The sequence below is a fragment of the Rhinatrema bivittatum genome, chromosome 8, assembly GCF_901001135.1.
Source record: "Rhinatrema bivittatum chromosome 8, aRhiBiv1.1, whole genome shotgun sequence".
NCBI classification, from domain to species: Eukaryota; Metazoa; Chordata; class Amphibia; order Gymnophiona; family Rhinatrematidae; genus Rhinatrema; species Rhinatrema bivittatum.
Genome location: NC_042622.1, coordinates 180,333,312 through 180,355,499, shown reverse-complemented (window position 1 = coordinate 180,355,499; position 22,188 = coordinate 180,333,312). Strand labels below are relative to the sequence as shown.

At 48.6% G+C, this 22,188-nt stretch overlaps 1 protein-coding gene across 9 annotated transcripts in view; it reads right to left on the bottom strand.

Annotated features, from left to right (window-relative positions):
- Positions 1 to 1,147: 1,147 nt before the first annotated feature.
- The window catches only part of TADA2A (transcriptional adaptor 2A), a 107,588-nt gene continuing 86,547 nt past the window's right edge, over positions 1,148 to 22,188 (bottom strand). For 6 of the 9 annotated variants that reach the window (XM_029611738.1, XM_029611740.1, XM_029611736.1 and 3 more), the window contains exons 13-15: positions 19,283 to 19,326; positions 3,013 to 3,086; positions 1,148 to 2,462 (exon numbers count right to left, since the gene is read on the bottom strand). In XM_029611738.1, the coding sequence (XP_029467598.1) occupies positions 2,277 to 2,462; positions 3,013 to 3,086; positions 19,283 to 19,326 (304 nt within the window). In that variant the 3' untranslated portion in view covers positions 1,148 to 2,276. Of the gene's footprint in view, positions 2,463 to 2,939; positions 3,087 to 19,282; positions 19,327 to 22,188 lie in introns of all 9 variants that reach the window. The other 3 variants (XM_029611742.1, XM_029611743.1, XM_029611744.1) reach the window with 3 other exon arrangements.

Sequence of the window (22,188 nt, the reverse complement as noted above, 5' to 3'; positions counted from 1 at the left end):
GGTAATTAACATAGAAATGACAGCAGAAGACCAAACAGCCCATCCAGTCTGCCCAGCAAGCTATGCACTTTTTTTTTTCCTCTTACTTGTTACACTTGGCTCTTAGTACCTTTTAGTTCTATTTCCCTTCCACCCCACCATTAATGTAGAGAGCAGTGTTGGAACTGCATCTAATTGAATATGTAGCTTAGTTAGGGGTAGTAACCACCTCAATTAGCAAGCTACACCCATGCTTTTGTTTACTCGACTATGTAATTCAGTCCTTGTTGGTTGTTGTCTATATATAGATCCTCTTTTCTACATTGCCCCTGCCGTTGAAGCAGAGAGCTATGCTGGATATGCGTTGAAAGTGAAGTATCAGACTTTCTCCCCTGCAGTTGAAGCAGAGAGCTATGCTGGATATGCGTTGAAAGTGAAGTAACAGACTTTCTCCCCTGCCGTTGAAGCAGAGAGCTATGCTGGATATGCGTTGAAAGTGAAGTATCAGACTTTCTCCCCTGCCGTTGAAGCAGAGATAATTAATAAGCAATAGTAGCCTGTGATCTATTTAATGTTCAGGTACTTGTGACTTGGATTGGCCACTGCTGGAAACAGGATACTAGGCTTGATGGACCCTCGGTCTGACCCAGTATCAGTATGGCAATTTCTTATATAATGCCTCGGCTAAACCATCTGAACTGTCCTCCAGGACCAGCTTAGCAGCTGGCATGGTCGTTTCCTTCTCAGGCATTCATAAGACAGAAGCTGTAAAACAATTTGCAAATCCAGACTCCTTTTGTTCCCAGATAGGCATTCTCTGCAGCATACAGCACAACTCTAGTCACAATGGAAATGTAGGGGGATATCTTCATGCCTCTTAACAGGTTGTCTTTGCCTCATTACAAACAAAAGGAGTGGTGCTGCGGTTAGAGCAATGAGCTGAGAATCAGGGAACTCAGGGTTCAAATCCCACTTCCCTAACTGACGCTCTTTGTAAATGTGGGTAAGTCATTTTATCGCCTGTTGACTCTTTGATTTAGATTTATTGAAAACTAATAAGGCGCAAAGTGGTTTTCACCATTATTTGGAAAGGCAGGCTAAAAATGTATTTGTTTATCACTCTTTTCAAGGACCAAAGCCATTTACAGCATTAAAAAAATCCAAATTGTAAAGAAAAGAAATTGTTGGTTTTATTTCACATTTTCTTTTATTACACTTTATTGAATGGAATATGGGCCCAGCACTGTCCAGGTACCTTTAAATAAATACTTAAATAAAGTGGTCTATGGTTTACATCTAGTTACGTGAAGTTCTGGGTCCCACAACGCTGTGGGAATAACAGGATGCAAGAAACCACAAATGAATAAAGTTTGTGACAAAAAAAAAAATGTTAAAGGATCAGTAGGTACATTTCATTATTTAATATTTTGGGAGTAGTTGAACACAAACACTTTTATTATAAAATGGAAAGGCAGTCCGATTCCTTAATGAGTTCCAACATCTGTTTTACAAAAAGAAATGTTTCTCACGCAGAGTGGAGTGGCACCAAAAAAAAAAGCACAGCCTTCACCAAGGCCAAAGGTAACTGGCCTTCTGTCACATCCCATTACTTATTTCCTCACAATTCTTTCTATTGTACACAATTTATTATTCCATCGCCGTTGGGGTTAAACCAAGAATTGTGAACCACAAACATTCTTGAACAGGAAACGAGCAGCAAGGAAGGCTCTGTGAATGCAACGCACACTCCAGCCTCTCCCCTGAAATACATGCAAGCGCTGCCACAAGTGGCTATCTTTGTGTTGTGACAAATCCTTTTTTGCTCTGCAAGCCTAGCACCACCCTTTTATGAAAATGTTCCAGCTGTTTCATGTTTGATTTAAGGTTGTGCCATGCCTTGAGTTTTGAATTAAAATTGATTGATTGATTAAATGCAGTCACATCCTAAGACAGGGAGATGCTACTGACGAACCTGCATTTTCAAGCTCCTCCTGGCCTCAAGCAGACAAGACATGCAAGGGTATGAGGGCTAAAATCCCATCGTGGCTGCCAGCCCTGTGCTCCCTTTGACCCAGGTAGGAACAGGAGATCCAGCAGGTAGCCGCTCTGATTAAACTCTTATGTTCTGTCCAGCAGGCCACCAGACTATACTCCTGCCACACAGGAGCACTAAACACTAAAATATACCAAAGATAGGAAGATAAGCACAATCTGACATCTCTTTTTGAAAAGGCAAAAAATAAAGCCTTTGCTATGACAATCATGCCATCTCAAACTGTGGCCAGCCTCCCGCAGCATTAGGCTTTATTGATGCAGCCCTCTCGGATAAGGAAGTCGTAGATTTTTCTGGTTTTGTTCACATCGATCTTGATGAGTGCCCTGGCTTGGGCTAGTCTCAGGCTTCCCTCCTTGATGCACTCGTTCACCAAAGCTGCTTTATATTCTAAATAGGCTCCAGGGACCAGCCTCACCACCTGACAGAGCTGAGAAACAGAGCAAATAGAAAAACAATGAATCAATAATGTTGCCTAACGAACAGGCATTACTAAAATGGTGATGGAGTGGTAACGAGTCCCTCAGCACTTCGGCTTTCGGAAGAACCAGTAAGCCTGGTTTGTGCAATGCTGAGAAGCATGCTAAGGAGCAAGAGAAGAAACAGGTGGGAAGCAGGGCTTGAGCTTTTGAATTTTCATTAACTGTATATAACTACAGAAATTTTTATAAATTACTTATTGTTTCTCTCCTCAATCACTTCTTGTCTGATGTCTAGGTCCTCCCCTTTTCGCTACCTGCTATCCTTCCTATTCCCTTCTCAAGGCCATTTAACCAATAAGCCTCTGCTCCGCTGGCCGCTCCCTCCATCTTCATTGCTCTGCACCTTGATTCAGCTGCCAGATGAGATTTTATTACAATCAGTGCATAACTGTATGAACCAGTCCAGCTTTTGCTACAAACCGAACCTGCTGGGTCTTTAAACGGCAAAAGTACAGAAAGAGGTCCAATTCAGACTTTGCTTCTGTGGCCCCGAATTACCTCCTTTTCTTTCTCATTAAGTTTCTCTGTGCCCGGAAGGCCTGTGAGGTTCAGCGGGGGTGCATTCCGTCTACCTGTTGTAAAGAAGGGGGGTGGGGGGAGGGAAAGAAGACGAGCAACTGCTATGAAGCGTGCAAGTAAAGTTTCTTCAGCTACAACGGACAAGGCAGTGTAATGTTAACCAAGAACACAAGCACCAATATCCAGATGAGGAGGAGAATAAACAAGGCCACCTCTAGCCAACTGAGGTCAATGGCAAATAAAGAGCCTTTGGGCCCTTCTTCCCCCGAGGTTGACCTCCTATATAAACAGTCAACCTCTGGCAGTGGGGGTTCCCCTAATCACGTGCCTATTGGGTAAAGGAAAATTGGTTCTCACCTGCTAATTTTCATTCCTGAAGTATCACGGATCAGTTGGACAAGTGGGTTTATTCATCCCTACCAGCAGATGGAGGCAGAGAACAAAACTGTGAGGCACTGCTACATAACCAAGAGTGCCACCTGCAGTCCCTCAGTATTGACCTGTACCCAAGCCAAGATGTCTACCTTAACAAACCCCAATAAACCTGGGGCGCACAGATACTTAAAGGTTGGAGCCCCCTGAAAAAAACAGGCCCTCTGAACCTGACAGAACACACATCTGAAACTATGTACACTTCTCATTACTCTGAATGTAGCACAGATCAGCTCAGCAACATCCAGAAGCAAGGAAGTCTTTCGAAAGATGGGGGAAGGGTCTCTGGCCTGATCTTTGGTACTTCAGGAATTAAAATTAGCAGGTAAGAACCAATTTTCCTCTCCTGTTCATACCCTGGATCAGTCCAGGCAAGTGGGATGTACTCAAGCCCCTCTATTCTGGGAGGGAACTCGAAAGGCCTGCACACAACACACTTTCCCCAAAAGACTCCTCCTCCATGCCCGCACATCCAAGCGGTAATGTTTGGTAAAAGTGTGAAGCGAAGACCATGTCACTGCATGACAAATTTCCTGCGTAGAAAGCAGTTGACACTCTGCCCACAAGGTTACTTGCACTCCAGCAGAATGTGCTCTCAACCCTGACTGGCTCTTATACGTGTAAGCCGAATCTATCGTCTCTTTTAACCATCGAGCAATAGTGCCCTTCAATGCCTTATTTCCATTCTTAGCGTCACTCCACAGGAAAAAAAGATGATCAGATCTCCGAAAGGCATTTGTCACTTTAATATAATTGCAAAAGAATTCTGCGCCCATCCAGCAAGTGAGGCTCCCTCGCCATAGGAGCATCCGCAGACAAATACAGCAAGGTCAGTAACTTGATCACCTGGTTAAGCCGAAAGGAGGAAACCATCTTAGACAAAAAAAAGAACCGTATGTAAAGAAACCCCTCTCTCTGAAAAATGCAGGAAAGGGTCTCTACATGACAAAACTTGCAGTTTGAAAATCCTTCTAGCTGAACAGATAGGCACTGAGAGAACAGCCTTCAAAGTTAAGTCCTTTAGAGAAGCCCTCCTAACTGGTTCAAAGGGAGGACCACACAGCACCTGAAGAACTAAGTTCAAATTGCATGCTGGACAATTCTTCCGAACAGGAGGACGCAAACGTTTTGTCCCTTTGAGGAAATGAACCATATCTGGATGAGACGCCCTGAATCCTACCTCGAAGGGAACCTAAGGTTGCCACCTGAACCCAAAGGGATTTATAAACCAATCTGTTAGTCAAACTGCTTTGCAAAAAGGCTAGAATCTGCGGAACGTCCAAATTCAAAGGCTGCACCTTATTCTGCAAACAGCAGGATTCAAAGTCTCTCCACACTCGGACCCAAGCCAAAGATGTGGAAGGCCGCCTTGCCTGAAGCAAAATCACAATCACAGGCTCCGAATGACCTTTCAGGCAGAGCCATCGCCTCACAAAGGCCAAGCCACTAGACAGAATTGATCCTCCCAGTCTGAAAAATATGGGTCCCTGCCACAATAGCCCTGACAGATGGGCCAAGCGAACAGGAACATCCACCGCCAGAAGAAGGTGGTCCGCAAACCACGGCCGGCGTGGCCACTCGGAAGCCACCAGAATCCCCCTGCCTGAATGAAGCTTGATAAGCCGCAGCACTCGACCTACGAGACGCCACGGTGGAAACATGTACAGCATCAGATATGTCGGCCATGGGAGAACGAGAGTGTTGACGCCCTCCAATCTGACCTCCCTTCTGCAACTGAAAAACCGATCCGTCTTCGCATTTCCTGAAGTCGCCATGAGGTCCACCGCTGGTCTGCCCAGCCTGGCCTGAATCAAGGAAAAGGCCTCCACCAACTCCCACTCCCCCAGATCCAGACGCTGTCTGCTGAGGAAGTCCGCTGGCACGTTGTCCACTCCGGCTACATGGAAGCTGCTACACTTGCAGATGTTTCTCCACCCAAACAAAAAGTTCTTGCGTCACCTGCACTACTAGATGACTCTTTGTTCCGTCCTAAAGGTCAATATACGCCACTGTCGTCACATTGTCCGAAAACACTCGCACCAACTTGCCCTGAATGAGCAGGAGAAACGCCAGTAAGGCTTTGCACTTTGCCCTGGTTTCCAGTCGATTGATGGACCAGGTCGCCTCCTCTGTAGACCACTGCCCCAGGCCGATTTTCCTTGACACACCGCCCCCCCCAACCGGAGAGGCTGATACCAGGGGTCACCACCACCCAGTCGGGCACTTCCCGATCCATCTCTTTCTTGAGATTGTGCCGAGACGGCCACCACAAGAGACTGGAACTGGCATACTCTAGAATGGCAAGGGAAGCTGAAATTCCTCCGAAAGCGGATTCCAATGGGATAACAGCGCCCTCTGCAGTGGGCACATGTGAGCAAAAGCCCATGGAACTAACTCCAGTGCAGAAGCCATAGAATCCAGGACCTGTAAATAAACCCAGACCCTGGGAACCGATAAATGCATCAGCCGAAGGACCTGACTCTGCAACTTGAGTCTCCACTCCGTAGTCAGAAACACCTTCCTCATCCGGGTATTGAAGCGTGCAGATATTCCAACGAATGGTTCAACTTTTAAATGGCTCTTTGCCAAATTTGTCATCCAGCCCAATTAATCCAGCAGCTGCTAGTCTCGCTAGATTGAGTGACAACACACCATTTACGACTTCGCTCATTCTAACCAATCAACCAGGTACGGAAGCACTGTCGCCACTACCACCATCACTTTTGTGAACGTGCGCAGTGCAGCTGCCAACCCAAAGGGAAGGGCTCGAAATTGGAAATACTCCCCCCAGGAGCCTGAACCTCAGGAACCGCTGGTGTTTGGCCCGAATGGGGATATGGAGATAAGCTTCCAACGACGCCAGAAACTCTCTTTTACGCACTGCTGCTAACACCATGCGCAACATCTCCATCCAAAGCTACAGCACCTGGAGGGCAGCATGGCCTTCTGCAGATCAGGAATGGGCCTAAAAGTCCCCTCTTTTTTAGGCACTGGAACAATGACGTGCAGAAGCTGTAGCCGTTGCAACATCCCCCGCACCGCTTCTCTCATGGTCCAGGAGATGCAGCATGAGATTACAAAGGTGTCCCTGAGCAGATGAGAAAATTCCAAGGCATAGCCATCTCATCTCCAGGACCCACTGGGGTGATGTGATCTTACTCCACTCCTCTTAAAAGAGGGACAGCCTTCCTCCAATAGCCTCTGGAGAAGAGCAAATCAGCCCATCTTCAATGACCAATCTTACTTCCACTTCCCCCGTGGGGTCTACCATCCCTCAGAAGCCTGTGCTGGGCTTGAAAAGACTGCTGCCTGCCCAAACTCTGCTTTTGCACTGCTGGCCCCAGGCTCCTGCTAGCACAAAACTGCCTCTCTTCTCACACTCGAGCTCGCAGAGAAAAAACTTCTTTGGGATTTTCTTGTCCTCAGGCAAAATATTACCCTTCAACTGCTGCTGCAAATCCTATCCAAATAGCAGCTTTCCCGTGAAGGGGAGGTTAGACAGCTGCACATCCGCCGACCAATTTCGTAGCCATAGGAGTCTCCTCGCAGCTACTGCTATCATCTGGTGGAAGTCTGGACCATGTCGTACACAGCATCAACCAAAGAGGCCACTCTCGCCTCCAAGAGGGTTGCCTGCGCTGCCTCAGCCACAGTCCCTTACCGTTTGTGTGCCTTCTGCACTCAGCACACACACTGCATCAAACTTCCGCACACCGCGGTACGAAGACTCCAAGCTGAAACCTCAAACCGCCTTTGAGCAGGATCTCCAGATTCCAAGCCTGGACATCTTTTAGAGCTGTTGCTCTGGCTACCAGAATGCATGTTTTCTCCAGGACTTCAAGACCTACCCCGGCCAGGGGTATAGCTTTGCCAAGGCTCTTGCTACCTCCAGGCCTACCACAGGAGATTCTCCCTCCCGATCTACCAGCATCTTCACCGTCGTCGACAACGGAAAGGCCTTAGGGGGTCTCCTTAATTCCTCCAGGACCAGGTCACCCCTTCATTATCAGAGTCCTCCCAGATTTTTTCTGGCAAGGGATATAGCTTAGGCATAGCTCTGGCTACCATCAGGCCCGCTTCAGGACCCCCACTCCCACTAACTTCTTCACCTTCTTGGGTAAAGGAAAACCACCTTAGGAGGTCCCCGCAGTCCCTCTAGGTCCGGGTTCACCCCTTAATCCCCAAATCTTCCAACACTTGGGGAACCAGCGGACCTAACTCCTCCCTACAGAACAACTGAACTTCCCATGGGCATATATCCTCAGCAGTCGGGACCATCACTGAATAGGTTCCACTAAATCGCTGACCGGGATCTTGTCTAGCACCACCGCAGTCTGGAGGATCTGAAGCAGCCTCTTAGCTCCTGCCATGTGCTCTCAAACTGGCCTCTCATACTCCCCCCCCCCCCCCCAGGGCCTGCAGCACTGGCCCGGTCGACCTTGTGGTCCGACCAACCCCGGATGGGTCCACGGAGGTCCCAGCCCCTCTTGAGGTATCCTCCGCACACAACGTAGTTGTACAGAGTTGAACTCCTCTCACACCACAGCCACAGCAACTTTTCCAGTGCTAAGCAGGCATCGGCCTGAATTGCGGTTGGGCCTAACAGTAGCCCCTGCCACTGAACAAACACCGCTGGAGGTGTGTCCCCTATGCTAAGTGAGTTCCTGGTCTGGCAGTCAGGAGGTTTTTGCCTTCACTCACCCAGCCCTACATCCTGGCAGCTCAGCCAATCAGCACCTGAGCAGCTCCCTTCTCAGTGTCTTTTTTTTTTTTTAAAGGCACAGACACCGAATAAAGGAAACAACCAGCAAACAAGGAAAGCACAAAGGGCTACTTCCTTGCTTCTGGATGAGGACGGAGCAGACTCTGGAAGTGAGGACTCAGAGGGGGTGAGGGAACCAGGACCCCTGGCTTTTGCTTCCCCTGAACGATGCTGAGCCAGCTCAGGGGTCACCAACCCCCCCCCCCCCCCCCCCCCCCCCCGCTCGCCCTGCTCAACCCAAGGGATAGACCACAAAGGAACCTAACACCTCGGGAAGCCTTCCAGGAATCTTGTGTCTTCCTTTTTTTTTTAATCAAATTCCAGACTGCAGGTTTGCACATCTACCATCTGCTGGAGACAGAGAAATTCTGAGGGACTGCAGGTGGCACTCTCTGTTATGTAGCAGTACCTCAGTTTTTGTTCTCTGCCTTCATCTGCTGGTAGGGATGCATAAACCCACTTGTCTGGACTGTTCTGGGGTACAAACAGGAATCTGGGTTACTCTGAGATGATGCACTTAGGGAAGAGTAACCCAAATTATAGCTATACAATGCAAGGTTCCACTTTAGGAGTCACCACTCAGGAAAAGGATCTAGGTGTCATAGTTGATAATAAGTTGAAATCTTCTGCTCAGAGTGCAGCAGCAGCCAAGAAAGCAAATAGAATGCTAGGGATTATCAGGAAAGGAGAATAAAACAGAGAATATCATAATGCCTCTGTATCGCTCCACAGTATGACCTCATCTTGAGTAGTGTGTGCACTTCTGGTCACCACATCTCAAAAACGATATAGCAGAATTAGAAAGTTACAGAGAAGGGTGACCAAAGTGATAAAGGGGATGGAACAATTCCCCTATGAAGAAAGGCTAAAGAGGTTAGGACTCCAGCCCAGAAAAGAGACAGCTGAGGGGAGATATGATAGATATCTATAAAATAATGAGTGGAATGGAATGACAACGTTAATCAGTTGTTTACGCTTTCAAAAAGTACAAAGACCAGGGGCCACACAATGAAGTTACTGGGTAAATCATTTAAAACTAATGAGTAAAAAAAATATTTTTTCTTAACGCATAATTAAGCTTTGGAATTTGTCAGAGGAGGTGGTGAAAGATATTTGCATCACTGCGTTTAAAAATGGTTTGGACAAATTCCTGGAGGAAGGTGGAGTTACAGAAAATCCATTTCTTATCCCTGGGATACGTAGCTTGCAATCTAATCCCTTGGGATCCTGCCAGTACTTCTCACCTGAATTGGCCACTGTTAGACACAGGATACTGGGCTTGATGGACCTTTGGTCGACCCAGTATGGCATGTTCTTATGTTCTTATGAAAATGGACCTAACTGGAGCTCAAAAACTGGTAACCAGGCAGCAAGAAAAATGCAGCAGTCTAATTAGCAAGCAGTCAAAGCACGTCACAAGGCAATCAGTAAACTCCCACATTTATTTACCATTTACTGGCTGCCTTTCAATGTACAGTATTTTATAACTACAGCCCTCATGAAATCAAATTGCGCATCCCCTGCACTAGATTTGAAAAATACTATGACGATGGAGAAAGCAGAGTTGCTTACCTGTAACAGGGATTCTCCTAGGACAGCAAAATGTTAGTCCTCACACGTGGGTGACATCAACAGATGAAGCCCGGCACGGAACTTTGATCTCAAATAATCTAGAGCTTTCAGCATGACCTACTGAGCATGTGCAGCTATAGTCATCACCTGCCCCCTAGGCAGAGTCCCTCAGTCCATGATAAAGCTAATACATGGAGAAACCAACTCCCAGGGGAGGCAGGAGGGTTTCGGGAAGACTAACATCCTGCTGACCTAGGAGAACACCTTTTATAGGTAAGCAACTCTGCCTTCTCCTAGGACAAGCAGGATGGTAGTCCTCACATATGGGTGAATCCCCTAGCTCCAGGCTGTCCGAGCAGGACAAGGCGGGAAACCGCACAGTACTGGAGCCATACCTCCCTCATTTGCCTAAGAGGCAGCAGATCCACCAGTAGTGCAGGCTGGAGAAGAGTTGGGTTCTACAAAGAAAGCCATAGAAAAGACTGAGACAAATCCCTCATGTATAGCAGGGATGCCTGAGGCAGGAGTGATGCGAGTGTAAGCAGAAGTAAACTTCGCATCACGGAAAACAGTGCAAGCATAGTTCCTGATAAGTAAACCCCAACAAAAACAGTGGATCTAGATCCTCCTAGATACAGGAAGGACCCAGAGACGTAAACAAGAGAGGCTCTTGGATGAAAACCACACAGTTTCCTTCAGTATGAAAACAACCGAAAAACAAACTAGGGCCGGAGAGCCCTCCAGAAAGAAACTGTCGTCCACTGAAACGTAAAAGATAAAATGTATCTGGAGAGAGTGCCCAGATTTGGCTGGTAGATTGGGCAGAAAAAACCCAAGCAACACTCGGAAAAACAAGCAGCAAACCACGGCAGAGCCTGGGACAGACACTGCATGCCGAAGAATCAGACCTAGCTGACTGCGCAAGGGTTTCAGGGGATGAGAGACAATCCCCAAAACAGACCTGCAGCCCAAAACTCCTGAGCAGGGAGATGAGATAGGTGCTCTTGAGTGAGCATCAGGCCTATCAGAATAGGTTCATCTAGCCTGTGACATGATCGCAAGGGGAGAGGAAGGCACTTTGGGCAACCTAGAGAATGAGCCTTAGCTTTACCTCCCCTCCCCAGACAATCCAATCGGAAGTCGGAAGGAGCAAAGAACACAAGAAGGCAGACCGGTAGACTTCTGGGGCAAGAAGAAGATGCTCGGTTGTCTATCAACTTCAAGCGAACAACTCACTGCTGAAATCAGCAGGAGTAACCCGCTGAGATGGAGCCCTCAGTCTTCTTGAAACAGCGGAAACCGAGAGAGATTGCCCCAGGAGAGAAATCCTGAAGGCTCCACTAGGAAATGGGAAGCCAGGGAGTCGCATGCACAAACCCCTGTAGAACATGATTTTATTACCAGCCCAGAAATCCAAAGGACATCAGGGCAGGCCCAGGGCAATCTCGGGACAGAGTGCCAAGCAGCAGGCGGAGGTATCACTAACCCAGCCATGAGTAGATAGACTTCCCCTCCTAAGGGAGCCCGTGACCCAGCAATGGACAACATTGCATGACCCAGGACTCCTCTGTCCACAGACAGGGTGATCCTGAAAAAGGGGGAAGAATAACTTGCACGCTACCGCGAGCAGAAAGCAGTGCCTGTGTTGCGAGGTACTCAGCCCCCAACTTCCTCAGCCATGGACATGGCAAAAGGGTGAAAGGCACGATCGCCTGGCTGATGGACTGAAACTCTCCTCAGAGGAGGGTCCCGCAGGCAAGAATGACTGACGATAGCGATCCTTAAGGATTTTTGCCCACAGAGTCCAGCAGATACCAAAGTGACTCCCGAACAGGGGAAACCTGGAGGGTCACCAGGAAGCAACACTGGACAGGCTCCCTCGTGGACAGACCTGCTGCGTCTTAGAGCACCCAAGGGAGTGTGCTATTTTCGAATATTCTTGGGGCTGGCACCAGTCAGAGTGGTGCCATCGTTTGTTTGGGAACTGAAAATGAGGGACATCCCTCAAAGGGGTGCACAGTTGGGCGTCCAGAGCGGAACCTGAAATGGGTTCCAGGGCAACCCAATCGAATCTCCCCTTCCAGAGGAGAGAGGGAAGCACCGGGATCGGGGACTTCCAATCCTGAAAGACCTAGCAACTCCCCGAAGGAGAGTTGAGGCACAATCACTGAGGTGTCGAAGTGACCAACCCACCACAGGCAGCCAGCCTCAGATAGGGGAGGTCCCTACTGCAATCCCTGGAAGGGCCCCAGCTGAAGACTGTTCAAAGACCACCGCTGATGCTCCCCAGCCCTGGCCTCCAAGGAGATGCGCTGATTCAGGGGATCGGGGCCCTGGATCAGAGAAAAAAAAACCAAAAAAAAACTTTTCAGGGCCAGAGCCCCAGGGACTGTTCCACAAGAAGGGGAGTTGGACATGTAACAGGTCGAAAGACACATTCCTCTGCTGAGAAAGGACTCCCGAGCCACTATCTCGATGTCCACTTTTCTCAAGATCCAACCAGGAATGCAGTCTTAGGTCAGTCCTCCGGCTGTGGAACACCACCCTGTTCTGACCACCCCGAGGGAACCAACTCCCACACACACACACACACACACACACACATACACCCAGGTGACAGAGGGCAACTGGGAGCCCTCTGCTGCGAAAGCACACTGGGCAGAACTCATGCAGTGGTAATCCATCCACGAATGGTGGCACCCCTATGATCCTAAGCACAGTGCTTGTGGAAGAAATCCCACGCCCCAGCGAGGACCAAGAACCACGTGCCAGTCGGTGGCTATACACCGCAGGGTGTGTAATGATGCCTCCCCCGCCAGTGTTCCTCAGCACTATGCGGTGCAGACTGACGCAGAGGCTGAGACCATGATGAAAGATGGCAGAACCCTAGTATGGTTGACGACTGCACAGACATGAAGAATGCCACCTGCCAGTGTCCGAGGCATTTGGAACAGATGCCTTATCTTTCCCAACCTCGCAAGCTGCGCGTCAACATCACAGTAACTTCAGCGGAGTGGACAGTGTGATGACCGCATCCCCAACACCACTGGTGCTCTGGGTAAGGCATGGTGGAGGATGGCAGTCTATGGCATTGCCCTCTCCAGTACCTGATAACACTTTGAGAGGCGGGCACTTTAACTTACATCGGAACCGGCTCACCTGCAAGTCCTATGGTGAACAACAGCAGCAAAGTCCCTGGTGATCGAAGATGTCCAAAGTACTCATAAGAACATAAGAAAATGCCATACTGGGTCAGACCAAGGGTCCATCAAGCCCAGCATCCTGTTTCCATCAGTGGCCAATCCAGGTCATAAGAACCTGGCAAGTACCCAAAAAGTAAGTCTATTCCATGTTACCATTGGTAATGGCAGTGGCTATTCTCTAAGTGAACTTAATAGCAGGTAATGGACTTCTCCTCCAAGAACTTATCCAATCCTTTTTTAAACACAGCTATACTATCTGCACTGACCACATCCCCTGGTAACAAATTCCAGAGTTTAATTGTGCGTTGAGTAAAAAAGAACTTTCTCTGATTAGATTTAAATGTGCCACATGCTAACTTCATGGAGTGCCCCCTAGTCTTTCTACTATCCGAAAGAGTAAATAACCGATTCACATCTACCCGTTCTAGACCTCTCATGATTTTAAACACCTCTATCATATCCCCCCTCAGTCGTCTCTTCTCCAAGCTGAAAAGTCCTAACCTCTTTAGTCTTTCCTCGTAGGGAAGCTGTTCCATTCCCCTTACTCCATAGACATGTCCTGCGATCTCCAACTGCAGCCACTGATACCCAGAGCAGTGACTATGCCCGTAGAGCCCACGGCGCTTTCAAGCTCACAGATGAAAAAGCACCACTGGGCACCCAATGACTCTGCACCTAGGGCCTTGACTGCGCTAAACTGAAATATAATCAGTTCGATGATAAACAGCGCCATCCCCGGCACCACAGGTGCCCATGGACGTCGACCGTCCAGGAGCCCCAAGGGGGACTCAGCCCAAAGGTATGGACCAAGGAAACCATGTGCATCTGCAGGGAGTGGCCCTGCAGCCCACCCACAGACCACTGATGCCAAAAAGAACCGATGACCACCAGTACCAACGGCAATTCCCCTCAGCTCACTTATCTGTCCAGGGGTGTCGATGCTGCAAGCTCAATGGCCTCGCAAGCATTACGACTGACGAGAGCCTCGCTAGCGCCCATTAACATTGATGGTGGGTGCACCCTGGCGGGGCCTCCAATGCTGGGATAGTCAGCTGAAGGGAGAGTTCTGAGCTTCTCAGTGCTCCGTAGTGGACACCACACCCAGGAGCCTTGAGGGCACTGGATCACTATGTACAGATGCTCCAGCGCACCTTGAGTAGATGGCTACCCCTGCACTCAATCCGTAAGTAGCTAACCCTTGCCACCCGAGGGCTGCAGGGTCTCGTAGGGGCTTCAGAGAGCCCTGGCAGTCGATGGCCTCAGGGGCAACAAGGGCGCTCAATGGTGAACCTGGTGCCTGGTCGGTGGAGCTCGAAGCATCGGTGGTCCAAAGGCCTCTACTGTGGCCCACACCTTCATGGTGTCAATGGTACTGGGGCAGCACCACATCGTGATGGCACTGAAGTCATGCTGGCACCGAGGCCGTGTACCTCAACAACCTAGTGGGGGATCACAGCATCAAGGGTATGCGCCTCGACAGCTGCCGCAGCATCGATGCTACACACCTTGACCTCAACAGCCCAAAGGGTGGCTATTGCACGCATCTTGATGGATCAAGGGCATTGATGGCATTGAGGGCCCCGCGAATATCTAGAGCACCCATGGGCACTGAGGGCACAGCGGCATTAATGGTACCGTGATTACCACAGCACTAAGTGCAGCAAGGGCACAGAGGCATCGAGTGCACCAAAGGCACCATGGCATCGAGAGAACCATGGGCGCTGTGGCACAGAGGGAACCACAGCACCGATGGGATCGCGGTATCGATGGCAGTGTGGCCTCGGGGCATCAGCGGCATTGAGGGCGTCGACATGAGCTGTACTCCACCCCCTCAATGCCCAAGCTGGTGCAGCGAGACTCCAGTTCCACCAATGCAGACGGCACAGGAGGCCATCATGGGCAGTCACACACTTTGATGGCATCAAGGGTGACCATGGTATCTAAAGATGGGCCCGGTCCCTGACATGGTCCCGACATCAATGCATCGGACAAACAGTGCGTTGGTCACAGCTGTGCACGTGTCCCAGTTCATGGGCATGGCAACGAGGTCTGGCAGCAAGCTGCTAGTCCAGGCTCCGCCCACCCTCTCTCACAGGGAGACTGCATTGCCAAGGCTGGCAAGCAGGAGGGGCGGCAACGTCATCCAGGGCTCCCGCTCATGGAGACCAATTCCTTGAGATGTGGGGAGAATGCGCTCTCCCCACCACAGGAACGGCATATTCTTTGAATCCTTCCACCGTATGAATCCTTCGATGCCAATAGATCAATGAACCGCCATGGAACTCCAGCCCGGGTAGAACTCAGGCGAATCCCCAGGCTCAGTGGCCTACACGGATCACCAACGGACTGCATAAGTCAGTCCTGTTAGCACCGTGGAAAAAGAGAAAAACCAGACAGAGCAAGGAGAGGACACAGATATAAAAGCTGCAGGACCGTTTTTTTTTGTTTTTTTTTAAAGTAATAGACTCTGCCAAGCTGTACAGGGGAAAGCCCACCATGCGACCGGCAGACAGTTGGAAAGAATAAAACTACCTTAAAGAAAACAGCCGCAGCTCTAGAAAAAATCCCTTACAAAAACTGAGAAGAGAGCAAAACTGAATACCATGAGCACACAGCTTCCACAACCACATGGCTCCGTGGAAAAAAAAAAAAAAAAAGAGACTGATGGATTCTGCCTAGGAGGCAGGGTGATGACTACAACTGCACATGCTCAGTAGGGCTTGTTCAAGAGTTCTAGAATCTTTGAGATCAAAGTTCCATGCTGGGCTCCATCCAATGATGTCACCTATGTGTGAGGACTAACATCCTGCTTGTCCTAGGAGAAACTTTCCTCCATGCAGAATCCCAGGGTGCTTTAAAAGCAGAACGTTTTCCCACTCCCTACCCATGGCAGTTTCCAAGGAGGAAGAAAAAGGCCAGGATCATTCAGTTCGTTGCTGGGTAAGCTGTATCTGCCATATATTTGGACACTGCAGAATAAGGCATGGTGAGTCACAGTGCCATCCCTCCTGTGCAAAACCCTCCAAGAGAGACTGAGGTCTGAAAACAAGGAGGTTGATATTCAAAGGGATTGTCTGGCTAACCGTAGGAGTTAGCCGGACAAATGCCGAGATTTGAATATTTACCCCCATTTCTTGGCTAACATTTTGGCTAGCTATACAAAATGTACCTGGGTATAGAAAGGTGGTGCTGGAAGCATTGCCAAGTCGCGTTTTCACTTTGTCTGGGCAGTGCTGATATTCCCCAAACAAAAAGTTAGTAGAGTTAAGTCTGGTTGGACAAATACATGTCCTGTAGTTACCCAGGGTATACTCAGTGGAACACTAATCCAGTAAGTTCTGCTGAATATAGGAAATTTGGTTCTTACCTGCTAATTTTCGTTCCTGGAATACCACAGATAGGAAAATTGGATCTTACCTGCTAAGTTTCATTCCTGTAGTACCATGGATCAGTCCAGACTCCTGGGTTTTGCCTCCCCTCCACCACATGATTACAGAGAAGTTTTAATGGACTCTGTCCTATACCCCCGAGGTGCCACCTAAAGTCTGTCAGTATTACACTGTACCCAAGCAGAAAGATTAAACCTTAACTTCCACTATAAAACAACCTCCCCCGAAGAGCAGTGGGAATGAAAACTTATAAGTCAACGAACTAAATTATGCCCATACTCTTTTCCCGTAAAGGGGGGGGGGGGGCATATGACCTGCAAACATTCAGTAACTAGCAGAGAAAAAATTGAGTAACTACCGGCCGAGCGGACTCTCAGTTTCCCCATGGGTGGGGCTCTGGACTGATCCGTGGTACTACAGGAATGAAAATTATCAGGTAAGTACCAATTTTCCTTTCCCTGTATGTACCCAGATCAGTCCAGACTCCTGGGTTCTACCAAAGCTTCCCTAACCAGGGTGGGACTGAGAAAGTCCCGCTCAGAGTACACTGGCCCCGAAGGAACCGGGATCTAGGGCCCGGACGTCTAGACGATAAGGCTTGGCAAAGGTGTGCGTAGACTTCCAGGTAGCTGCCCTACAAATTTCCTGTGGCAACACCCGTTGACATTCCGCCCACGAGGCCGCTTGCGATCGAGTAGAATGCGCTCTAAGAATACCTGGAATCGGACGGCCCTGCACCAGGTAAGCCGAAACAATGGCTTCCTTTAGCCAGCGAGCGATAGTGGCCCTCGAAGCTTTATGACCCCTCCTGGGTCCACTCCACAGAACGAACAGATGGTCTGAGAGACGGAAACTGTTAGTGACCTCCAAGTAACGCAATAACACCCTCTTTACATCCAACTTCCTTAAATCCTTAGATTCTGGAGTAGAAGAATCCAGGCCTGCGAAGGAAGGGAGCTCCACAGACTGATTCAAATAAAAGGACACCACTTTCGGGAGAAAGGAGAGAACCGTTCTTAAGGAAACTCCTGCTTCAGAAATACGTAAGAAGGGCTCTCTGCACGATAAGGCCTGCAGTTCCGAAACACACCTCGCAGAGGAGACAACCACAAGGAAAACAACCTTCAATGTCAAATCCTTTAGAGTAGCTCATTTCAACGGCTCAAAAGGTGCATTACAAAGGGTGAGGAGTACTAAATTCTGCTTCCATGAAGGACAAGGGTTCCGAACTGGGGGATGCAGATGCTTAGCCCCACGCAGGAACCTAATGTCATCTGGATGGGATGCCAGATTAACCCCTTGCACTTTTCCCCGCTTGGATTTTGCAGCCCCTGTTCCCAGTGTGGACTTGGAACGCTTACAAGAGAAGACAGCGCCCTTGTCCCCCTCCAAGGGCGATGGGGCTGACCGAGAGACCTTGCTCCCCTGCTTCTTAGCCACTTTCTGGGCCTTAAAGGCCTTGTGGAGCCGTAAAATAAATTCGGAGGAGAATGACGAAGAAGAGCTGTCTGAGGCACCGCCAGGGTCCTCCTCTGATGAGTGCTCACAATCCGCCTGCAAATTGCCCCCCCCCCCCTCCCCCAGAGGTCGCAGGCTGCGGGGAAAGCAGTGGAGGAGAATTTCCTCTTCTCAAAGCTGCCTGCTTCTGCTCCCTGAAGGTCTTTAACAGGGCCTCCATTCCCACGCTAAGCAGGAACGGGTCGAGGACTGCCGGTGACTGACGAGCCTCTCAGGCTCTCTGCGACCTCGGGAATCGCCATCGTGGGACGAATCGGCCACCGCCCTCCCCGACGTGCCCTCCCCCTGGGGAGACAGTCTGAACAGAGACCGGCTCTAGAGAGCCATGTGCGCACGCTGCCACAGGCTGTGCAGGCCGCACCATGCGGCATAATGAAACGGCCAAAAATAACCCCGAAACAGAGAAGGCTGAAGAAATACTTGCAGGGGGAAGGGAAACGAAGAGGACGCTGAGCTGGGAGAACTAGTAAAAGAAAAAATTACCTCAGACCCCCTGTCAGCTCAGTTGGTCCTTTTTTTTTTTTTTTTTTTTTTTTTTTTAATTTAAAGCGTTGCCTCCCCCCTGAGGGTGAGTGATCCGGGCTCCCCAGTATCACCCTCAGTTGTCAGCCAGGGCAGGTTACTGGGTCTTCAACCCTCTGCTCCTCCGCTACCAGGGGGGATGGTCCCACCAGGATCTGACAACCCCCCGGGAGGCTTAAAAGACCAACCTCTTCTTTTTTTCTTTAAATCAATACTTTACAAAGAAATAAGTATTGTACAAAAACAGAATTACACCGCCTAACCAACAAAACCAATCTTAACTAAGCCAGACTCAAGGGATTTGCACCTCCACCATCTGCTGGAGACAGAGAAATACTGACAGACTCTAGGTGGCACCTCAGGGGTATAGGACGGAGTCCGTTAAAACTTCTCTGTCTCCATCTGCTGGAGGGGAGGCAAAACCCAGGAGTCTGGACTGATCCGGGGGCATACAGGGAACAGGCCAGACAAGTGGATTTTGCATCCCTACCAGCAGATTTTGCAAAATCAGCATCTCAAAAATTCTTTTGGAGAAAATACAATTCATTTTGTTTATATGATGTGCACTGTACACTGCAGACCATGAGAATCAAGCTTAATAAAGAAAAGACAACTCCCCCCCCCCCCGAAATAGCTTAAGGCATAAAGCACATCCAGCTTGGGCTGCAGGCTAGAAACCATTGGCAAAGAATCTCCTCTACTTGCAGCACCAAACCATTAACAAGATTTGTTTGAAACATAGGCAAAGGTCTGGTGAAAGAGGTCTGTGGTCATAAATCAAAACTGGCTGATCCACCTGCCACAGCGGGCACTGAGGCTCAGCTAACTCACAAGAAAACACTGGAAATTACCTGAATTCGAAGTGATTGGTATTGCTGGATTGAGGCCAGAATCACTGTGAAGAAAAAAAAAAAAGCACAAATTAGTATTAAGTTATAAAGTTTGGTTAGTAATTTCACCATGCACTGATTTCTCTGTTTTTAAATATCAAACCTTTATATTATTTTTATTTAGTTATATTTATTTAATTCCATGCACTACCCATCAAGACCGGGGCAAATTACTATCTTATATGTATCCACCAGCAAGTCATGAAGAAATCAACAGTTACAAACACTGCAAGAAAACCATATAAAAAAAATCAGAACACTCCCTACCCCCAGTAAAACAAGGTATAGTCCTCTATCCAGGCCCAGTTCAACCTTCAGGAAAATGGAGAACTTATTTACCTGATAATTTTGTTTTCCTTAGTGTAGACAGATGGACTCAGGGCCAGTGGGTTTATGCTCCCCTGCCAGCAGATGGAGACAGAGCGAGACAGAGCAAGCTGCTATCACAGTATATATAACCCTGCAGTGACCCCAGCCTGCCAGTATTCTCTTAAAAGCAACTGTGGACAGACTCGCAAAAGACTTGATCAAAAACATGATTAAAAACAGGTAACCAGAACTGTACTCAACCAACCATAATCTCTGAACTCACATAAGATTCTAGGTATCCTAAGCTAGGGACTGGATGAACACTTATCAGTAATCCCTTGGACCCCACAGGAAGACTACTGACACTCATGTAGCAGCCGAGGGTGGGAAGCTGAGTCCATCTGTCTACACTAGGGAAAACAAAATTATCAGGTAAGTAATTTCTCCATTACCTAGCATATAGACAGATGGACTCAGAACCAGTGGGATGTATCAACTCGCCAACAGGGTGGGGAGGCTGCCCGTGGTCCAGTCAACATCGGACATGCAAAGGCTGAACCTTTCTGGGCTTGCACATCCAGACAATAAAACCTGAAAAAAGTGTGTAAGGAGGACTATATCTCAGCAGATATCAACGGGAAACAACAGACTAACCTCCGCCCATGACACTGCCTGAGCCATAGTGGAATGAGCCCTAACCTGAGTAGGCAATGGCTTTCCAGCATCCACATACGTGGCCGTAACCACCTCCTTAATCCAATGAGCTATGATAGCCTGTGAAGTCGGAGTACTCTGCTTACCCACCATGGAGAACAAACAGGCGATCCAGCTTTCGAAAAAACTCAGAGACCTCTAGATACCGCACAACAAAGGAAAATTGGTTCTCACTACAGGAACGAAAATTAGCAGGTACCACAGATCAGTCCAGATTCCTGGGTTTTGCCTCCTCTCCAGCAGATGGAGACAAAGAAGTTAATGACAGACACTGCCCTATACCTCGAGGTGCCACCTACAGTCTGTCAGTATTATACTGTATTCAAGTGTAAAGAATAAACCTTAATAAAAGCTATTAACAATTTTGCCCCTTAATGAGCAGAGGGAAGAGAAACCTGTAACGCATGCAACAAATCCTGCTCATACTTGCACCCTAAAAGGGGAGCAAACACCTGTGTGAACATTTCAAACAAATCTGCAGAGCAATCAATAATCACCGACCGAGCGGACTCTCCGTTTCCCCAACTCTGAAATGGGTGGGACTCTGGACTGATCTGTGGTACTTCAGGAATGAAAATTAGCAGGTAAGAACCAGTTTTCCCTTCCCTGTACATACTCGGATCGGTCCAGACTCCTAGGAGGTACCAAAGCTTCCCCAAGTGGAGTGGGATCTCGAGAGTTCCATTCGGAGTACACCTTCTCCAGTACACCCAGAATCTGGGGCCTAGACATCCAACCTATAATGCCTAGCAAAGGTGTGCAAAGACTTCTAAGTAGCTGCTCTACAAATCTCCTGTGGCGAAACTTGCTGACACTCTGCCCACGAAGCTGCTTGTGATTGGGTAGAATGAGCTCGAAGACCGACAGGAACCGGACGACCCTGAACAATGTACGCAGAGGCAATAGCCTCCTTCAACCACTGTGTGATAGTGGCCCTAGCAGCCTTGTGTCCTCTCCTGGGGCCACTCCACAGCATGAAAAGATGGTCCAACAGCGGAAGCTGTTCATAACTCCAAGTAATGCAACAGAACTCGCCAGACGTCCAACCTTCACAAATCTTTAGACAGAGGATTAGAAGGGTCCAAGTCTAGAAAGGAAGAGAGAGTTCCACAGACTGATTCAAATGAAAGGAGGATACCACCTTTGGAAGAAAGGAGGGGACTGTCCTCAAAGAGACTCCTGTATCTGTAATCCTTAAGAAGGGCTCCCTACAAGACAGGGCCTGAAGTTCCTACACCCACCGAGCTGAAGAAATAGCCACGAGGAAAACAACCTTCAAGGTACATAAGAACATAAGAAATTGCCATGCTGGGTCAGACCAAGGGTCCATCAAGCCCAGCATCCTGTTTCCAACAGAGGCCAAAACCAGGCCACAAGAACCTGGCAATTACCCAAACACGAAGAAGAACCCATGCTACTGATGCAATTAATAGCAGTGGCTATTCCCTAAGTAAAATTGATTAATAGCCATTAATGGACTTCTCCTCCAAGAATTTATCCAAATCTTTTTTGAACCCAGCTACACTAACTGCACTAACCACATCCTCTGGCAACAAATTCCAGAGCTTTATTGTGCATTGAGTGAAAAAGAATTTTCTCCGATTAGGCTTAAATGTGCTACTTGCTAACTTCATGGAATGCCCCCTAGTCCTTCTTTTATTCGAAAGTGTAAATAACCGAGTCACATCTACTCGTTCAAGACCTCTCATGATCTTAAAGACCTCTATAATATCCCCCTCAGCCGTCTCTTCTCCAAGCTGAACAGCCCTAACTTCTTCAGCCTTTCCTCAAAGGGGAGCTGTTCCATCCCCTTTATCATTTTGGTTGCCCTTCTCTGTACCTTC